Here is a 21,679-nt window from a genome sequence, read left to right as displayed (position 1 = left end):
ATAATTTAGCTAGTTGCTCTTACAAAAAAATTGATTATTTACACAAACGGCTTACCATACCCTTGTGTGCGCGCATGCGTAAAACAGTAGGTGTTCGCGCATGGCATCTGCGTGCCTGCCTGCGCTCTGCCGTCCCCTGCTGCTGGGTCGCTGCTGATGCCGAGCGGCGGAACGGCTCGGCTCGTGCGTTTCTACGTACGGCTCCGACCGCAGTTGCCGAGCTTCAAAGGCGAATGAAACAGGAGAGCAGCTCGAAAAAATATGATGACGGCAGGACCGAGCCGTCCTTTACCATCCCGACAGCTGTAACGTCGGCGGAAAACGCTCGTGGATTTGTCAGACGTGAGAATGCGGCTGTGAATCACGGAGGAAATATCTCTGGACCACTCCGCTCAGCCTCCCCATCTGACTCCGCCGCCGCAGCCGCTTCCCGCCGCCGATGGTGACGATGCTCTAAACGCAACCTGCCTGCGGTTCATCCGGTAAAGGCCGTCTCTCTTTAAATACTGTCGAGGCATCTGCGAGATTTGACAAGATGCAAGATTTGCATTATTTAGGAATCAAGAAAAAAAAGAAAAAGGAGGAGGAGGAGGGGAGGGAAAGAAAATCAAATCATCACGAGCTCCCATTGCGGAAATAAGATAACCTAAATAATGAGTAAAATCATCAGGCAACATGGCTGCGTTTTTTGTTCCTCCTGGAGTGATCTGCTCGGAGTGAGGATGAAGGCTGGTAGGAAGGGAGAAATGAATGATATCAGCGGTGAGGAGGTACTGCAGTAACCGCGAGTCCTTCTGTTCGGATGTTGTCATTACCGCCGAACCGAAGGTGCGGTTGCACTGTACCCTCAGTCCCGATGTCAGCCAGTCCTACTTATTTAAATAGCTATCTGTAATTTATTATTGATTATACTTTCTGTTTATGTGCAACTGATTGAACGCAGTTGGCTTCAGATGCCACACTTTGATTTTAATCATCCCACCAGAAGGGATCTCGATGTGCTAACCTCTATAATGTATTCCTGAGAAGAAGAAAAAAACAATTAACAACTTGTTCCTTAGCAAAGGATGCTGTATTCTGAGTAAACCACCAGTGGAAAACCTCAGTTATCTGCTCATGAATCCAAAAGGAGTTTCTGGATCAGATGATATGTTTTGTATTGTTGTGCTGACTTGTGTCTTAATTGGGCTTTGACTAGAAACCAGATGCTTTTCACAAGGCTTTCAGGGTTTTTCTGGTGTCTGATTGAATGTTTTTCAAATTATGTTCTGATCCGTGTAGATCTCCGTTCTTACTGGGTTTCTCCACCGACACCTTTCAGGCTTTCTGTGGTTTGTCCTCTTTGTTCCTGGAATAAAGGAACAAGATAAGTTTAAGAATATATGTTGAGATTGTAAATATTTATCAGGTGCCATATCAAGGCCTCCTGTGAAGAAAACTACAGTTCTTTTACAAAACGTATGGAAGTAAATATGTGCCATCAGGATTTGAATTAAAAAATGCCTCTGAAATTTGAATGCTATATATTTGTACTTATTTTTTTAGTGTATAATATATATTTTAACACTAAAGAAAGTACAAATTGCATAAAATATTAATAAAATGAATAGCATACATTTTAACACTGAAGAAAGTAAGTACAAATTTACATCATTCAAATTTCAGAGGTATTTTTAATTCAGTTCTTGATGGGACATACTGTCTTCCATAGGAAGGAGTCATACACCTTCATTTTGTTTAAGGATTTTTGTCACTTATTAGTTAAGTAGTTTATTTTATGTAGTTCAGTGAAGGAAATTTGGAGCATAACTGCCAATTTTCTTTTTACAGATTAAGTTCTGAACTGTGTAGTGTGCGTTTGTATTTAAACCATTTAGAATCACCTTTCACTGCTATTACAGCTGCATGCCTTCTGGGGTATGTCTCAGATCTTCAATTAGATTCAGTTCTGGACTTTGACTGGGCCGGTCTAATCCATGCTTTTATGTAAACCGTACCATTGCAGCCCTGGCTTAGGGTCGTTGTCCTGTTAGAAGTTGAGAAGTCTTCTGCAGCCGCTAATGGTGTTGAGCATAAACCTGTGTGTTTGTAATTTGGATAAATTACAAACACAAGATTCAAAATACACTGTTTTTGTCTGAGGGACAGACACAAACCGGTGGTGGGAGGTGTAAAGAAGTCGATACGACGATGACGTGGTCGTCGAAACTTTTGAAAAAAGTCTAAAAAGAATTTGGTGTGCATTTGCATTTACTCCAACACCCCTCAATAAAATCCAGAGCAGGCAACCCACCCTCAAAGTAAGTAGAGTCCATCTGTTTGTTTCATCTAACACCAGTGACCTAATTTGACAGGCTGGATGAGGAACAAGAGGCTCACTGAAACTCTGTCGTTTTGACCATGCTACGTTTTTATGCTACGTTTTTTATTACTATACGTAGTAATGAACTTTCACCAAACGAAGCGTCTGAGCTACGCACCCGAGGTTTTGTTGTGCAGTAGATGTTTGTTCTCTTCAGCTGTAAGGGAGCCAGACTGTTTCTCCGGTCTTTGTGACTCTCTGTCCTTGGCATTAAGAACAAAGTGTGGACTCTGCTTGACAGAGCTTTTACCCTGACCTGTTCATGGATGTCTGATTTTTTAAGTTCTCATATCATGGACATGATATTAAACCGTAATTTTCACCGTAACGGTGCTTGGATATGTGGAGTTTTTTTTCCCCTTTCTCTTCCGTAACATGACCCTCAGTACAAATTTGGCCTTTGTGGAAGAGTGGCAAGAAGAAAGCCAGCATTGAAAGAAAGAGTTGATGGAAAGATGGATGGAGCTAAACACTCATCGCGGTTTGTCGAACCTCGGCGCGCTCAGCTGACCATCCAGCGCGCACATGACCCGCGCCCGCCCGGAGGCGCACGGAGCCCGTGGTCCCGACGTCCTCCCTCCGGGGACGCCCGGCGCTCCTCGCTCATTGGCCTGGTCTTAATGCGCTCTTTGTCCATCATCATTAAACAGTTCCCGTGCAGCTCTGCTGGTGTCATTTGCCCACCGGATGCAGGCGTTGCTGAGCTGGATGCCATAGAGAATTATCATTTGCGCGGACCACAGGCGCTGGACGGGTCCCGAAACAAGCGCACCCACGTCTTTCTACTTGAGCCGAGAGGGGGAAACAACAGCCTAGATTGAGAGTTAATGAAGTCTTTGAGGGGAAGAATAAAGGGAGGCTTTAATTACTTTTTTTTTTTTTTTTTTTTTTTTACACACTAATACATTTTTGGCGAGATTAAGAAGTTGAAAATCTCCTATATGAAGCTTTCACTAATGTTTCTGTGTCCTTTCCTTATAGGTTTGACCTTCAAGGCATCACTTTGAGTGAGATCTAATCATCAGCAGGTAAGCGCTTTAGAGCCGTCGGGTTCAGGCGTAAGATGCTTCAAAACAAGAAAAATGAAAATAATTGCAGCTGTACACGGGATTTTCTCGACCCCGTGGTTTCTGCTGCGAAATATCGTCACACGTGAAAATAACCCATTGCCGTCCATACTGGAGAAAAAGTTGATTATAAAATTTCTCTCGGTTGGCCTTAGAGAAGGAAGAAGAGTAAATTATGATTGCGAAATTTTATTGTAAGGTTTAAATGCTCTTTCCATTACAGTTAATACAAATATAGACATTAAAAATGTTATTGAAGAAACACAAAACATAGATAATTTACTAAAAATCAACAAAAACTGCAACACAAAAACAAATTGTGGTTAATAATAATTTTTTTTTCTGCAGTGTGTTTAATAAGCTACATGTATATCATTAGCTCTATGTAGCCCTATTTATTTTCCAAAGTCAATGCAGCTAACAGGTGATTAGCAAATTTGGCTAAGTGCCGATAGCGGAAAGTAACATGAAGAATTCAAACCATTTATCAAGCAAAGGTGTTGTTACTGATTATTTTCATTTCAAACAGACTGTCCTATCGATAAAATAACAGCAACCATACCACTGTAATAATAACATCTTTCTGCTTTTTGTGTTTAAACGCAAAAAAGCCCTGTTGTGCTAATGCTAGTTAGCCTTTTCCCCAGAGCTCAACATTTAGCAAATTTCTCTGTTTTTTCTACAATTATTCAGTGCGTGAAGTTGATTCCAGATCCCAGATTTTTTTTGAAAACTAAAACAAGTTCATCTGTTATTTCTTTCACTGTCTCTCCTAACTCCACTCAATGTCCACGAGCTGGTACACACGAAAAAAAAAGTTTCCTATTTATATCTGATTAACCAGTTTCATTGTTAAACTTTCCTGAAAAAAGATCACTTTAAAATTGCATGAAAATTGTTAAAAATATATCTACCTAATAGTCAGCAGTAGAAGGATGCAATATTATTTACTGGTAAACAATTGATTTATCCTCTAATGGAAGTTTAAACTCCCCCGTGGAAAGAATAATGTTCATGAAGGAGAAACGCTGTCGCCTACTTTCTGCCAGATTGACGAGGCCAACTGTTCTCTGATCACACGAATTGGAACCAAACAAATCCTTTTGATTTCTGCGAGGGTTTTCTGGATGAGAACACAAATCAGCACACATTTTTCTACATCTAGAAATCCATCCGGCACTAATTTGTGTTGTAAAAGTTCGTTGAGGTTGGGGTAAAAACCTCAAAGTTCAGCGGGTGTGAACGCTTTGTCAAGGCATTTTCTGTTGCTTTTGAGTCACAATTTACCAGAGAACGTTCTCCGTTTAAAAGCCTCTGCCTTGCATTAATACGACGCTGCTGACTGAACAGTAAGCGCTGCATGCTCTTGTGTTTGATGTGCCACAGAATGATCGAGGAAGGCAGCAAACGAGGCAAGGCCATGGTCGAGAAGAGACAGCTCTTCATGGAAATGAGTGAGTGCAGTCAACTCAGAGACGTCTCTTTCCTCTACTCGTCAGCTCGTGTGTCACTGTTTGACCAGCTTGCTCTCTGACATGCAGTAATCGTGTTTAAACGTGCCTGCATATAGCCTGTTTGCGTTTGGAGAAAGGTGTTATACCATTTGGGACTAAGATGATTAATCCATTAACCCTTAACTGGAGTCCGCAGACTCAAAAAGAGACGATCTGCTGAGAGAACTACCGCGTCAGAGCAAGAATTAAGACAGTACTGCACAAAAAATATACATTTTGCATTTAAAATAAAAATAACTTTTTTCTGTAAATATATTCTATCGAGAACATCTCAAGTCACAGTTTTAGTTTCACCTGGTGCAAATTTTCTAAATAAAGTCTCCTTTTAAGCAACTTTTTCTATCTAATTATTAATCGTTTAATCCCCAAAAATAATCAACGGATCAGCCCTGCTCTGTTGTGATGCAAAGTCGAGCAGAAAGGGCTGAGCTTTCTAAACGTTGTCGTTAGAAGCATTTCTTTTTGCAGATTTCAGCTACAGATGCTAAAGGAATGCTACAGTTGTTGCGTTTTAGCCGATAAAATGTTTACTTTCTTACTTAAAAGGGGAATTGAGGGGTTTGTTTACTTCTTTTAATGTATTTCTAATATTGTATAAAACAAGACAAAGAGAATCTGGAGATTGTTCCCGTTTTTTTATCAAATTAATCGACTTATTATAAGAATAATGAATTAATGAATCAATAGCCAACATAATCATTTATTGACCATATATAATGACTGATAAGGCAACTATTGGAGTGTTTAATTGCTGATGCAGAAGTAGTTGGCAAGACGTTAATCACACTTTAACTCTTAGCCCTTTAAATACGGCACTAAGGCTCCTTATTAATGGGTTAGATTGTTAACATCCGTATTAATAACTAGTTTGTTACCTATTTATTAATGATTTATAATGGGGTCTTGTTGTAAAGTGATACTAATACATATATTTTTCCATTATTGTTTTGTTTTTCAGGAGCACAAAACTTTGACGTTATCAGATTGTCAACTTACCGGACTGCCTGCAAACTCCGGTTTGTCCAAAAGCGATGCAACCGTAAGACAACGCAGATTCTTGTTTTTTTTTTTCTTTCTTTCTCTCTTTCTTTCTGTCAAATTTCTGTCCGAAGACGCTTGTGCAGTGACCGCAGACATGAATACGCACTCAGCTGATCAGAGCGTGCGCCCCCGCTCTCTCCCCGCTTCTTTTCGCAGTCCATCTGGTGGACGTCTGGAACATGATCGAGGCTTTCCGAGACAACGGGCTCAACACGCTGGATCACAACGCCGAGATCAGCGTGTCGCGCCTGGAGACGATTCTGTCTTCCATCTACTACCAGCTCAACAAGCGGCTGCCCACCACCCACCAGATCAACGTGGAGCAGTCCATCGGCCTGCTGCTGAACTTCATGGTGGCCACCTACGACAGGTTGGAAACGTGCGGACTGAAACTAAAGTATAGTAGCAGCTAATGAGCAGAGAGCGTTCATTTTAGTAACGTCACAATGCATCTATTTGGCATCGCTCGTAAAGATTAGTAGACACCCTTAAAATAAATTCATTATTATTACACTAGCATAACCACACACTAAAAATTTTAGAAAAATCCAACCTTAATTTAAGATCAAATATTCAGTCATTGGCGCAGTTTCTGCTGCCTCATATAAACCCCACTGAGATAAATAGAAGTCAGGTTTTTATTTAATATACAGCTCTGGAAAAAATTAAGAAAATGATCAGTTTTTCAAATTTTACTTATAATAGGTATATGTTTGAGTAAAATGAACTACCGAAATTCTAAGCAAAAATTTAGTATTTATTGGTGCCGTGGTTTCAGACCTCAAATAATGCACATAACCAAACAAGACAAGTTCTTAATCATTTACAAACAACAATGATAATGTTTTAACTTGGGAAGAGTTCAGAAATCTATATTTGGTGGAATAACCATGAGGTTTTCAACGGGGGTTCAGTGCAGTGGTATATATTTAACTCTTTTAAAGTTACTAGTAACTTCAATAATAGTAAAGTTAGTGGTCACAGGAAGCCCCAAAAGCCCCACAGGGCTGATTTGAGGGTCCGAATCGGGTTGCTCTTTGCCAGCCGCTCGTTTAATTTCCCTTTGAGATCAGTAAAGTATTCTTGAACTTGAATAACGGAGGAAACATAAATTCTCCACTGCCCACTGTTTACATCAAAGATTAGTGTCGCCAAGTCTCCTTGGCAACCATAAGACACTATCAGCATGTTGATGTTAGCATGCTAACGTGTTAGCTAAACTGTACTGGGAGTGTAACTAGAACTGGGTGCACCTCATGCCCAGTGTGAAGTAAGTTGGAGGATCTGTGATGCTGTGGGACTGAACACTTAAATAATGTGCTACCAAAAAAACAACAAAAATATGCAATCACTGGGATTTTCAGATAGATAATGATCCACATATCAACACAGAAGTTACATAAAATCAACTCTCTTTCATGACTATGTTTGTCTCCAGATCTTAATCCTGCAAAAAACAGAAACAACAGCATTTATCATTCAGGTAATAACGCTCTCTATCACGAGATAAACGTGCGCTCCTGATTGGCTGCTTGCCCTGTCCGTTCCTGGACACATTTAGTTGGTTGACTTCTGTCTGTGAAGCCATTCTAGTCCTGCTCCATTATTAATTACGCTGCTGCTGCGTGTCTGGGAAACTTTGAGTTAATGGCTGCGATTACAGGAAGCAGCTTTGTTATCCGTCCCTTATGTCCAATCTGAGTTCGGCAGGAGCACCATCCGCGCTCCTGCCGAAGAGAAAACAAATAAGCTGAAGTAAAACAGCTGAGCATTTAGAATGATGGCAACTTAATTACACAATCCTTTCATATCCCCCAAGCTAATCTCTCTTTTTGTCTCATTTAGATGCTTCAGATCGTCAAACGGACTGTAATAGCAGACATAATTGAACTAAGTACACTGAAAAGGAAGTTTACAAGCAACTATCTCATTTATTAAGGCTTTATGTGAAGAAATAATTGCCTACCTTTGACCTTTCTGCAGTCCTGAATTAATTGTGATTCAGCCCTGACCGCTGCCATGCTTGTAGAGTCGGGAAGCAAAGACGGCTTAAAACATCTCGAAAAGCGAAACTTGCTTTGATCGAGAACAGATAAAAGCATAAAAGTTATTGACTTCCTTTAGTCTGGGAAGGATTACAAAGCCATTTCTGAGGCCTTGAGGCTCGAGTGAGTCAAAGTGTGAGTCACTGTCCACAAATGGAGAAAACATGGAAGAGTGGTGAACCTTCCCAGCATTGATTGCTACTCAAATAGTACATCCACGACAGAAGAGTGACCACGAAAAAAAAACAAAACACACACGATCTAAAGTAGTGCAGGGCTCGCCTACTTCAGTTATGGTCGTTGTTTATGATTCAGCGATTTAGAAGAGACTGGGAGAGTTATGTGGACAAAACCAGTAAAGATTTAAAACCTTAAATCTCTCTGGATGATCCTCAAGAGCGTTTGAACAATATTCTGTAGACTGACGAGACATAAGTGAAGCTTTTTGGAAGGCGTGCGAACCATTACATCCGGTTTAAGAAAGAGAACTTCATGCCAGAAGTTAAACACGGTGGTGGTAGAGTGATGGTCTGGGGCTGCTTTGATGAAATCATTAATTCTGCTCTCTACCAGAAAAATCCTTAAGGAGAATTATGCGACAAGCTGGTTTTGACCTTAATAAACTCAAACTTTCGGCTTACGCAGCAGAACGATGATCCTCGGCACGACATCTTGAAGTTTTAAGCGGAGGCCTAGTCAAAGTCTGAACTTAAATCAGTAATTATGTTCACTTGGTCCTTCCTCCCTTAATGAAATTCTCATTTGAAGCTGCATTTTGTGTTTATTTAGGTTATCTTTGTGTTAGTTTGATGATCTTAGACTTTCAATTTACCACTAAAGCAAAAACAGAAAAAAATCGTTTGGGAAGAACAGGATTTTTCACAACACTGTATACCTTTTAGGCTTTACTTCTTCATATTTTTAAATACATTTAAAAGATGAATGTAACTGATATTGATTTTATTTTTTTTGGTTATTTGCGCCACAAAACTTGATGTTTGTGTCACTATTTCTAATTATTTTGAGTATTAGTTTGATTTGTTACACTGATAATGTGCTAAAACACATTTTTTGCTTAAACAAAGAAGTTGCAGCGACCCAGCATCAACAGTTTTTAATCACACTGATATTTTTGCTGATTATGCATCTCTTTTTCTTTCTTTTTTTTCTCCCTAACATGCAGTGAAAGTCATGGGAAGCTGACCGTTTTCTCAATGAAAGCCATGCTGGCGACGATGTGCGGAGGAAAGATTGTGGACAAGCTGCGCTGTGGGTACAATTTTCACTGACTTAACCGTTTAATGTCTGAGGATTTAGAAAGAATCGTAATTTAAGCTTTAGACATCTTCCTTTCCAACTTCATGTCCTCCTGCAGTTCCCTAATTTAAACACAGAGGGGCGCTGTTGAAGCACATACCCTTCATGCATTAGTTGAATGAATTGTGCATGCATTCAGGTTCTGGTGAAATTATGCAAAAGAGATTATGGAGCATTTGGGGTTTTTTTTCCTTTCTTTTCTGACAATAAAGCCAAACAATCGCTTGTCCCTCAGACGTTTTTTCACAGATCTCAGACTCGAGCGGAGTCATGGCGTTCGCAAAGTTTGACCAGTTCCTCCGGGAGGTGCTGAAGCTCCCCACGGCGGTGTTTGAGGGCCCGTCATTTGGCTACACGGAGCATTCGGTGCGGATGTGCTTCCCTCAGCAGGTAGGCCGAGGATAACTGAGAGCTTTATTTTATTTCTTTTATTTTTTCATCTCTTTATGTTTCGTTGGGGGGAACTGTTTGATTCACTTGCGCCTGTTTCTCTCTAGAAGAAGATTATGCTGAACACATTTCTGGATGTGTTGATGGCTGATCCTCCTCCTCAGTGTCTTGTATGGCTGCCGCTCATGCACCGACTCGCCAATGTTGAAAACGGTAAGTCGCTATGGTTACGGCGAACGCCGACAGACACAGAAAGTTGCACACCTGCTATATAAAGCATAACAATTATGTACAAGCTGAAACAAACTTCACAGAGGAATGAAAGGACTGCAGTGTCTTTGTAAAGAAAATGAAAACATCCCCACAACTTGACATTTTTCCCTTGTTCTAAGTAAATCTACCAGTGGAACTAGTGCTTTTTAAATCAGTATTAAGGCGTTATGGATTTAAAACAAGGATATGTCTTGATGAAAAGTTACTTGTTATTTCAAGTGTACTAAAAACTAGGTAGGATTTTTGCAGCATAAAATAGTTTCCCCAAAGTTTATCCTACTTTCTAAGCATTAATTCACACCATCTGCTTCGATCTGCTTTGTTTCCAACCTGTTTTGCTGTCCAGTTTCTTGCTTGTTCAAAGTAACAAATTAAATGAAAGCACACAATATTTCCATTATTTATCAAATATTATGAGATATTTCAACAGGAATGACTTGAATGCATAGAAATAAAAAATAAAAAAAAGATGTAATGAGCCGCTCTGTCTTTGTGTTTCTCTGCGCAGTCTTCCATCCGGTGGAATGTTCTTATTGCCGGAGCGAGAGCATGATGGGCTTTCGGTACCGGTGCCAGCAGTGCCACGGCTACCAGCTGTGTCAGAGCTGCTTCTGGCGGGGCCACGCCAACGGCCCCCACAGCAACCAACACCAAATGAAGGAGCACTCGTCCTGGGTAAGGAAACGATCCGCGATCCCCTCCTGGGTTTGCATTACAATTCTGCCGTCTCCACGCAAATTAAAAGTCAATACCTCTCGAAGGCCGAGGAGTGATTTTATGACAGAACAGCTGTCTGCATGCGGTTAATGGGCTCTCATAATCTAAGGGCGGGGCGGCGGAGGTGAGGGGTTTACGAGGTTTAGTTATTTTGAAAATGAAACTGTATTGATCGCGTCACCGCCTTCCCTCGAAGCTCAATCACGATGTCATAAATTGAAAGCAGGGAGGGGATATTACCCCGGATCTCAAATCCATTTCCAATCCTGCAGGAAAGAATAAGAGCTCGTATCGCTTCGGGACTGGAGCGACATGATTGAAAGCATTTAGACACGGAACACAAGTCCGATATGCCAAAACTATTTTTTTTTTTGCCACTTATTGTAGGATACATGGATGCATCTGTACTGGATGTGGTCCTGAAAAGTGAAAAAGTCTCAATTTAAATGAGTCCGAAGCACCTTAGGTTCCACCTCTCCGACACTGGCAGGTTTTCTACCGTAGCAGAGTCGCAGAGTGCCTCTTTTTCTATAAAAAAAATAAATATTTATGGCAAAATCCAATCATGTTTTTATCCCTAAAAGGCTCAAGGTGCTCCGTGTACATGATACCATCAAACCAGTTTATTGTAAAATTGATATTGAAGGCATTCTCATTCAGACTGAACATTTCACTTCAAGAAAGTTGAGTATTTTTAATTAAATAACTCATAAGACGGAAATACAGTTACGAGGTAAAGAATAAATAACCCGATTTCAAAGGAGAGTTTTTATGTCTCCAGATTTGATAGATATTGGTAAAAAGTTTCAAATGAATTGTAACCACAGGTGTGAAACGACACACACTGCAGATGCCACCAACTTATAGAAATAAAAAGATTAAAAGTTCCATTAAAACAAAACTATGTGCGATAAAATAAACGAAGATATGTGCAATATGCATCAAAAATTACAACTAAAAGATGGGTATTAATTATTTGCCAGAAACATCAGAATATCCCTAAAAAGTTACACTTTATTACAGTTCTGTCTTATTTCTGTTTCCATGACATAAAACATTTGAGCCAAGTCAGTCAGGCAACTGTACAAAAACTAATAGATGATGTGTGTAAATGTCAGAAATTAAAGGAAGTTAGGAAAGAAAAGAATCTGTATATCTGTATTTTTCAGCTTAAGTAGAAAAGGTTCAGTTTGATTTTGCAACAGAACATGAGAAAAAAAAAGTACTTCCTGTAGTGTATGTTGAGAAGAATGATAAGGTTTGAAGGGTTAAATACTTTTGTAAACATGTGTGTGGATGTGTAAAGCATATATGTGTTTATGTTAACAGCAGGAGATACAGAAACGTAGAGTTGGTGAGGAACAGAATTAGCTTCCAGAGTTCCTCATCAACACTGCAAAAACACAAAATCTTACCAAGTAATTTTCATCTGGTTTCTAGTTCAAACATCTTAGTAAACTTAAAATAACAAAAACTAATGACAAGTAGCTTCAGCAAGATGTAGGAGGAGCTTGTTTTTCAGTCAATAACTCCTCCATTATTCGTGAAGAAGTTCATGTTCCACTGGCAGATTGTTATAAGTGAATTAATTTGCCTAATGAACATGTACTTTTTCATCAATAATAAGGAATTATTGACTAAAAACAAGCTCCTCCTATATCTTGCTGAAAAGTTACTTGTAAGTTAGTTCTAATCTAGAAACCAGATTAAAATTACACGGTAAGATTTTTATGTTTGCATGTTTGAGAGAGTAAGACATACCTAGTTACGTAAATGATTTCTGGAACAGCTTACATTTGAGCGTACAACACCAAAACCGATCGATCAGGCGAGATGTGACACTGTTTTTCCCGCCTGCTATCACAGAAGTCTCCGGCCAAAAAGCTGAGCCATGCGATCAGCAAGTCTCTGGGCTGCGTCCCCATCGGAGAGCCGCCGCACCCCGTGTTCCCCGAGCAGGCCGAGCGACCTCAGGAGCTCACCCACACCGTGTAAGTGCTACTCCCAACGCATTACCTGCTGCTGTGTCGATGAGCAGCGCAGTAGGAATCGATGTGCTCACGACACGGAAGCCGTTTCCATTGTGTAACGTTTCCCATCGTCTCACTACGCCATCATCACACCGCTTACGGCATCTCCACTCACTAAGACGTCCAGTCGCAGGGAACATGTGAGATGCTGCACAGGCCGCTACCAGCTCAGTCATCTTCATCAGTCTGTTGGCAATGAGACCTGGACGGTGCCGTCAATCTCACATTCCAGGCTATGAGGCTCCTGGAAGCCGTTATAGGAAATGCGTTATGTTCTGCTGCCGTCTTTAACTCTGCACACATTGCTGAGTTCCCCTCCATGTTTTCCTTCTGCGTTGTTTCTCTGCTGCTCTTTTGCTTCCCACATTTAAAAAAATTAAAGCAAAGCTGCAACTATCAATTCGTAATCGATTAATCTATTGATTATTCTGATGGTTAATTGATTAATCGGACTTAAAAAACACCTGAAATATTCTGTGGGGTTTTCATTTAGGACTTTTTTAAATACATTTGAAATGCATAAAAGATGCAAACAAAACACATTTATTCTTTTTTTTAAATGAGAAAATAAAAAAAATGTTATTGCCTGAAATTTAATAAAACAGCATTTCTTCAGCAAAATGATTCATCGTTTTTAGCGAAACGATTCATCTGCAGCTAAAAAGATATTTCTGACATCAAACTGTGAAAATTTCATCCCTTTCTGCTCAGCTTAGCAGGTCCTAATAGGAGATTTCTTTACAGTGTTTGAACTAGATGAAGCTAAAATTGTGTCACCTGAGGAGTTCTAGGTAGAACATATTTACAGACGAAGGGTTTTTTTTTCTCTTAAATGCAATATATATATATATATATATATATGCATATTTGCACATTTTTGGGTTAATTTCTGCTCTGAGTATGTTGTTCTACTCTCCAGTTAACGATTAATCGGTTACTAAATTACCTGATTCATTCATTTCAATGATCGATTCATCACGATTAATCCAATTAATCGATTTTGCCTTAAATTTTAGACTACAACTTTAAAGACGTGACAAATGGGTTTACCAGCGCCAGGCACAAACCGGAAACAGCTCAACTTTCTGACTTGACTTTCCGACATATCCGATCGCTTTCTGCCGTAACAGGAAGCTCCTTTGCTCGCCGTGCACGGCTATCAATCTGAGCCGTCTTTTTATGCCTCTGCTGCAGGCAAGTGTCAGTGAGTAATTGATAGAGAGTTGCGTTTTAGCAGGAGAGCGTAGCTCAGTAAATGCCAGGCAAACAGACAGAACGATACATTCCTTTCTGTTTTCCGGCATGATGGATACCATCAGCTCCAAATGAGTTCTCACTCCCAGGCTCCTCCCACTGCCAGGAAGTTTTCTGTTTTTTTGTTTTTTTTCTGCACTCTGTTGAAATGTATGCATTCGAGATGGATATGACATTTGCATACATTACAATTCATCACGGAGTGGAGAACAAACTGAGTGTTTTTAGAGACGAGGCGATTGGATTGGTTTGCGCCATGTAGGCTGTGTAGCATGAAATTACATCACACAAGAAGATTAATAGCGATAAAAAGAAATACGATTTCCGGCCGAGACTATGTCGGATTAAATCTTTCCCTCAGCACACATTTATCTATTCTGTTCACTGTTATTGTTCTTTTCTCTCTCTTTTTTTATGATGATGTTTTTTTACAATATTCGCCCTAAAAGAGTAAATCCTGCCACAGAGTCCTAAGTGCCCTTCAGCGTACGTTTTTCTTTATCTAAACTGTTGTTTTTCTTGATGGATTATAGCCATACTGATACCTGAATAAGAAATTTGAAGCTTTGTGTGTCAACCTGATAATGAGGAAGCAACTTTAACTACACCCTGCGTGCACTTTGCAATTTCTGCATAAGGATTGTTAAATTCAGACGGAAATTTCAGGAACTCTCGGCTGTTTTGTTTTTCTCGAAAGGACAGACTCCTCTCTCATGCACTTGTAGATGACATTTTAGCATTTTTTTGTTTGTTTTTATATGGAGCGAGTGGGTGTTTACTGACTTTTAGAAAAATGGATGTGACAGTTGCCCCTTGTTACTTGTTTCTCGATCTTTTTGCCTCTGTAGCTCGATCTCTTGCAAGGAGCAGGGGGGGAAAAAAGCTCTGCTTTTCTTTGGATTATAAATAAAATATTGTTGCAAGAAAATGTATATTTGCATATGTACCCAAGGATGAATGAATCAGCCATGCAGCCAAAGAAAATGTTAGTTTCTCTTTTTTCTTTTTTTCTTTTATTTTACAAGAAGCTAGCATAATATGTGAAACGCTGTCACATCCTTTTAGGCTTCTCCTTGAAAACCTTTTGTTTGCATCCATTACAAGATCCTATAAGAAAACATAAAAGATTCAGTAGTAACCAACCTGATATAAAACTGACTATAAAATCAGCAACTAATATGCTGAAATGTGTTGAAGTGGTCCAGTCAATACATGTGTTTTTTGTTCAATTTTCAACTTCTTGTTGATATTCTTAAAAAAAAAAAAAAAAAAGACATTGACGGTCTTTGCAGAGCATAGAGAAGGTCACAACGTGGCTCCCATTGTGTTCGGTGTGGGTGACATTATGCATTAAACTCACGTAGTGAGATGGTGGTGGTGTGTGGAGCAGCGTAGTCACTAATCTGCAAGGCGTGGCTCAGGTTCACCGGCTTCGTATTGCTGATCTGAGGACTACAAAGGAGCGGCTACGCTGCGACCTAATTGTGCGCTCACCAGGAGGCCATCAAAGTAATTAAAAATTGCTTTCTTGGTGGCAAAAGCGACATTGCACCACTCTGCCTGCTTCCAAAAAGTACTTAACCAAGCAGCTGAGACAAAAACATCACGAGCTACATGCTAATAAGTACGGCACCACGATCGAGGGAGAACGTTTAGTTTTTGGCAGCTGATGCCTCCATCCAGGAAGATGTAGCGTCTCTGGAGAGAAAAAACATAAAGATAACGTCTTAAATAACAGCAGATAATGTGAGCTGGAGAATAGTCGAAGAAAGTAGCAGATTTGAGGAAAAGTGATCAGTTTGTCCTCCAGTAGCAAAGTTTTGGATCATCTGAAGGCTTTTATCTGCATTTTGTGGAAGTAACAAAAGTATGGACTGGTGTTCCCCCTGTTGTATCCTGGAGGAGAAAGAGAGAGACAGCTGACACCGATGGGCATTTTAAAGAATTGGTGGGTGAATGGATAAGTAATCTCCATATCATTCACGACTCCTGAATCTTTTCCCTCCTGCCTCATTTGCTGAATCGTACTGATCCCAGTAGCCTGAGACAGGAACTCTAAAACTAGCACCAAGTTGGATAAACATTGTCTTCGATGAGTTGTCATTTCATATTATAAGTCCCCATCATATCTCAGGTGTGTGTGTGTGTGTGTGTGTATGTGTGTGTGTGTGTGTGTGTGTGTGTGTGTGTGTGTGTGTGTGTGTGTGTGTGTGTGTGTGTCAGCGCTGACAAAGCCTGTGTCAGAACGCCTGGCAGAATCAGGCTATAGCGTCAGGTTTGATCAGGCCACCCAAATCGAACGGACACGCGCTCCCCTGCTGTCCCAACCCTCGCAACGCCCTCTGACAAAGTGCTGCTGTTCCCGTGCTATTTTGAAATATTTACCGGCGTCTGAAGCGACGTCTAACCGAGAACTGAGCTGTGAATTTCTCTCCTCTCTCAAAGTGTCAGGTAGATTGTTGGGGATTTGTTGCTTGGAAGAGGATGCATCGCTCTGGGAGCCACCGTTTGTCTGAGAAGCTTCCTCTCACAGACAGAGCTAGCTCCGCTTCTGTCAAAGTGACTCACACAGGCATTGTCTGTACTTTGCATTCAACTTTAATACATGTTGTGGTGACAAATCCTGAGTCACATTCAATATTCAGAAAGTAAATTTCTCTTCACTATAAATTCTTTAGAAATTCATTCAATTTTTAAAACGTATGCCCCTGCTTTACAACTTGCCTGGCCACTGCAAAAATACATCGGCGTCATTAAAACCGAGATATGAGGCGTGTAATTGGCCATCCTGAGATTTTAAGGATTAAGTTTTCATAATAGCGGTCTTGAAATTTTGGAGGCTGACGCTAAGGCCAAGTCATTTCAAGGTTTCTAATGTCTTGAAACAGCTTCAATCACAAATTCATGAACTGTTTTTATGAGTGCTATTTTATCAACCACTGAAATCTCATCATATTTGCATTGAACAGTTATTGACAAAAACTCAAATTACTAATTAGAACTGGAATGGAGGCTAGTCAATAAATCAATAACAATATATATTGCGATAGACACATACGGTTATATCGATAGAATTTTCAGTCGTTTCACTGAACTCAGATTCAGAACCGCACAGCATTCTGGGAGATGTAGGCAAAGGAAAAGCTTCAGCTTCTCAACCTCTCATGGCCAGCTGAGCAAGCTGTGTGGCTTCAGCTGACTCACTCTTTGGTTACCTAGCAACAACCTGTTTAAGGTTTCGCCTCACAGCTACTTACGACTGAAAACCACCGACGTGAAGTGGAAACTGTGAGTAAAACAAGAAACGTCACTTCTCTAGTTTCGAAGTATTTCAGATATTTAAAACAAACAAAAAAAAAAAAAACTACTCGATAATTATCGATATCGACCGATATGAAACGATTAAATCGTGGTAGGTTTCTCAGCCATATCGTCCATTAACTCCCATCCTTAGCACTCTGCCATTCTTTTCTTTAACATATAATTTATTTTTGTAGCCTTTTCCATCGTTTCCTGCTCTTAAGTGAATCACACATCATTCTCGCTGCCACACTTTAATCTGCACAGTTATGGTGACCCAATTCTGTAGCAGTGCTTGTTGATGCGTCACACGTTAGAGCTATCCTACCTGCTTCTCATGATCCCGTCACTTTGATTCGGTCTCATAAAGTGGGTTTGGTGGATAGAGGACAAGGACTATTTAGGCAAGAGCTCAATGACTCTTTGGCATCGGTAACATTGAGAATGTGCTGGAGGTTTGAAGAGCAGGGGGTCGAAGCAGGATCTTCTCAGGAGAGTCATCAGAAAAGTGCGTAGAGGGCCTGTGAAAATGAGATTTAGCTCTTTGGTAACCTTGTGAGTTGGAAGACTGTGGAGCAGTTGTAGCTCAAACAAGTGAAGTGATGATTGAAAAATTTGATGAGTCATGATTGCCAAGGTGGAAATTTGCATCATCAAGAACAAGGTACAGAAGAGATCAAAGTGTCTACTTCTTCTAGAAAGTCATTGAGGTATCCTGCAGGGTGACATGAGACGTACGACAAACGATTTTAACCGGTCCAAGCTGACGTATTCGGTTATGGGTATAGTTGGAAATTAGCAGGTCCGTTTCACCACCTTACCCAAAGAGGGATGGGAGAATGTGTGGTTGGTCACATCTTTGGTGCAAATATGCCAAAGCATTGTGCTGCTGAGTTTTGTGAGGACTTTAAAGAATAGTATACATTAACCGGTTAGTATCTGTCGTATCTCCTGACAACAAAGCACCACCCTTCCCACTTCTAGTGTTTTCGAAGTCAGTGCTGGGGGCGAAGGGACAAGAAGGCACAAAGCTGCACTTCCTGGGAAAATAATAGCTTTCACTCTGTGCTCTTAATTGCCTTGGCTAATGGCTCTTTTATTCAGGAAATTTGCTTCCTATTACTTCATTCAACCTTGTCATGATAAATGAGTAATGGCACTGTTCATTCTAAATGAATGAATATTCCATCAATACCGACGCTGCTTCGGGAGCCATATTGTGCTGTTTGTTTACATTAGCCTCCATTGGTGAAAATGATTAAGATATTAACTGAATCACAAAACAGGAAGACACAACAGAAAAGGATCTTCCTACAAAACACTTGCAAAATTGTCATCTCATTTCACATGATAACCACGTAATAAATGACAACAAACGACATAACATAGCAATGTGGCGTTCAACTGTTCAGTTAGCTAAGTCAGAGGTTCCCAAACTGTGGGGTGCGCCCCCTAGGAGGGGCACCGTGCCATTGCAGGGTGGGCCAAGGGATGGATGAAACCAAAAATGCACAAAGCAATGAAAAGATGTGCATTAAAAGACCTTAACAGAGTTCCAATGTTAGTTTACTTAATCAGTCAACAATGTCTGCAGCTCAGAGCATCCAAAAATAAACTTAATCTCCCACCGCTATCAAAGTTCTCCATTACAGATTAGACACTAACTCCTTCAAACCTTTATGCAGAACCTCGCCTAAAATATTCTCCTGATCTAGCCCATTAGTTTCCCGTGTCTCGCTGAGCCACAAGAAATTACTATATTGCACTGTGTGTCATTCAGGAGAAACGGGCCTTAGCGCATTGCAGGCTTTGATCTTTTTTAATGCCTGAATGTTGACCTCTGAGACACTGGATAGAGGTCTGGGCTGGACGTCCTCAATCAACTTCATGCAGGTAATGAGCCACGGAGCCGTAGGCAATTATGCGAGCGAGTTGAGCTACGTTTTAGATTCGACTTATTTTAGATAAAAGTACTAAAACCCAGATATAAAAATGAGTTGTTGTTTTTTATTGGACCCTGCTGTTACACATGAGTTGCATTAATAGATTCACAAAAGGGGCTGAAGATTATTTTTAGAAGTCTCGCTCTGAGGAGCTTTGATTTATGTAACTCGCTGAAGGTAAAGGGAGGAGTTGAGATATGTAAATGTAAATATACTCACAACCACAGATGAGCACTCTGTGCACAATTCTAAATAAGACTCATTTTGTATTTTTTTTTTTTTTTTTTTTTTTACCTACTAGCAGTTTTGGCTAAGCTAAAGCAAAATGACATTTCCCCATTTTGCAGCGTGTCTGCATGTGGCGAGGCGAAGAGACAGAGTCAGAGCGGAGCCTCAGAGAGGGGAAAGGAGCTTGAGTGAGACATAGAAAATCTACGTCGTCACAAAGTCACGTGACTGCCGAGTTTCCTTGGAGACAGCAGCAGTGTAGTACATTGAGATGCTCGCCTGCTCAGTTGAGGACAGATTAGGCATCTGGCAGCAGCAGCAGCAGTGGTTGGATGTGTTTTGCCACCGAGGCAGGCGCTCTCTCTCCCCGCAGAGGTAAGTCTCGGACCTCGTCCTTTGACTCCAGCTGCTTCTGAGGCGATTTGATGACCGATAAACCTTGTTTTTTATGTAACTGTTTTCCATAATGTTTTGTTTTTTTTTTCATGGAGGACAGAAATAGTATGTGCAAGGTTCAGCACTCATACTTTTCCTTTTACTCTCCTGATGCGAAAATAGTGGAAAGTTGTAGCAAATGGCTTTGATGAAAGACGAGAGCAGATGACTTATTCATGTGTTTCTCTAATCTAATGTGTAATATCAAGTATTTAAACAGAAAATATTGAACAGAAAAGTATTTGTGAGGAGATAATCCTATTTAAATGTTTTTTTTTTTTCATTTCTGTTTTGTTTTTAAAGTAGAATAATGCAAAATAAAAAACCCTGCATGATGCTATTAACAACAGTATGGTAATATATCTATAAATTCCTGTGTCAGTACAGAGGAGTTCTCAACAGGGCTCTGCCTTCTGTGTCATAGTGAGAGATGTAAATAAAGCCAAACAGAATCGAGGCTAATAACTACAAGGTGCAGATTCAGAGGATGCAAATCCAGAGATGTGCAGACCTCCGCGTGTTTGTGAGCGGCTGCTGTTTTCCGGGGGATGTTTTGATCCGTTAATGAGACTCTGTGCCCTGAGAGTTCGAGTCCTGGCGAGCCCCGACACGAATCCAGACACCATATGGGCCGCGTTGCTTTGTTTACTCTCTCAAATTACCTCCCACAATGTCACCTTCCACTGTTTTATTGGTGCCGTTTTTTTTTGTTTTTTTTTTTCTCTAGACTTGTGGTTTAATTAGAATCCTTGTTTGTTGTTGTTGCTCTTGCACTTGTTAATTAGAGTTGAGCTAATTGCCTAAAAACATCTAAATCAGTTGCAGGAAAGTTGATTATATCACAGTTTTCCTTTTTTTTTTTTTTTGGTGCACCACATTCTGTGGGTTTTAATGATTCCTCTTCCTGCCTCCGCTCTTACGTTCTTACTTACAGCTGGATGAAGCTGAAGTTAGAATAGCTTGATTTATGATTATTAATAAAAATGCAAATTGTTCTCCTCCCGTTCCCGGTGTCAAGCAGCACAGACCTCTGCGGCGTAGCATTAAAAACCTCTAATCTTGTCTTGTTTTAGTCAGCCGAAAGCAGCGACCAACAACATGAACGACACAATGCTCATGTCCTCTGGTGCACCCACTCCTACCAAAAGGTAAGCTTTTTGACGATATGCCTGCAATCTCCCCCTTAACTGACTATACAAGGACCAGATTTAAGGTACTCCAAAGTTTTGGAGAGTTTCAAAACTGATCCAATATTATGCTGTGATCCTTTTATTGCAACGCCAGACCAGAATTTTCCCTCTCAGTATGAGCATAAAGAGACCTAGCATCCCGCTGTCCTAACCAGTCAACTAGCTAAAGAAGGCTTCCACACTTAGCCATGAATGAGAAAAAGTTACAAAAAAAATTCAGTTTATTTCCAGTCTCACACACACAAATAGTTCTGGCATCGAGAACATCACTCCTATTAAGATAACTAGAGCTATTAGATCTTAAATGACAAGCTAAGAGGATATCCGTTAAGCTAGTGAGTTTAGGCTAGTTAGCCGCTATGACAGTGTTGCAGTTGTATGCAATCACACTTAAATTAGTTTTCTTGGGATATTTTGTGATAGGTCAACACAAAACAGCATGTAATTGTAAATTCAATAGTAATGTTGAATGGTTTTCAACATTTTTTACAAAAAAAAAGCTAAAAATGTGTCAAACATAGAACATTACGGATCTACATGCCAAATATGTGGCAAAAAAAAAAATTACTGCAC

At 40.2% G+C, this 21,679-nt stretch overlaps 1 protein-coding gene across 1 annotated transcript in view; it reads left to right on the top strand.

Moving 5' to 3' along the window:
* Nucleotides 1-2,817: 2,817 nt before the first annotated feature.
* Nucleotides 2,818-21,679, top strand: part of dtnbb (dystrobrevin, beta b) — a 33,356-nt gene continuing 14,494 nt past the window's right edge. Inside the window, exons 1-10 of the mRNA XM_088002834.1 lie at nucleotides 2,818-3,116; nucleotides 4,816-4,883; nucleotides 5,854-5,982; nucleotides 6,141-6,354; nucleotides 9,213-9,298; nucleotides 9,582-9,736; nucleotides 9,844-9,949; nucleotides 10,518-10,684; nucleotides 12,593-12,717; nucleotides 20,990-21,064. Coding sequence (XP_087858960.1) covers nucleotides 2,818-3,116; nucleotides 4,816-4,883; nucleotides 5,854-5,982; nucleotides 6,141-6,354; nucleotides 9,213-9,298; nucleotides 9,582-9,736; nucleotides 9,844-9,949; nucleotides 10,518-10,684; nucleotides 12,593-12,717; nucleotides 20,990-21,064 — 1,424 coding nt within the window. The remainder of the gene's footprint in view (nucleotides 3,117-4,815; nucleotides 4,884-5,853; nucleotides 5,983-6,140; nucleotides 6,355-9,212; nucleotides 9,299-9,581; nucleotides 9,737-9,843; nucleotides 9,950-10,517; nucleotides 10,685-12,592; nucleotides 12,718-20,989; nucleotides 21,065-21,679) is intronic.

The sequence above is a fragment of the Poecilia mexicana genome, unplaced genomic scaffold (genome assembly GCF_051168715.1).
Source record: "Poecilia mexicana isolate PSO_F unplaced genomic scaffold, ASM5116871v1 scaffold_22, whole genome shotgun sequence".
NCBI lineage: Eukaryota > Metazoa > Chordata > Actinopteri > Cyprinodontiformes > Poeciliidae > Poecilia > Poecilia mexicana.
Note: the sequence above shows the minus strand (reverse complement) of the source record. Positions and strands in the feature narration are given on the sequence as shown.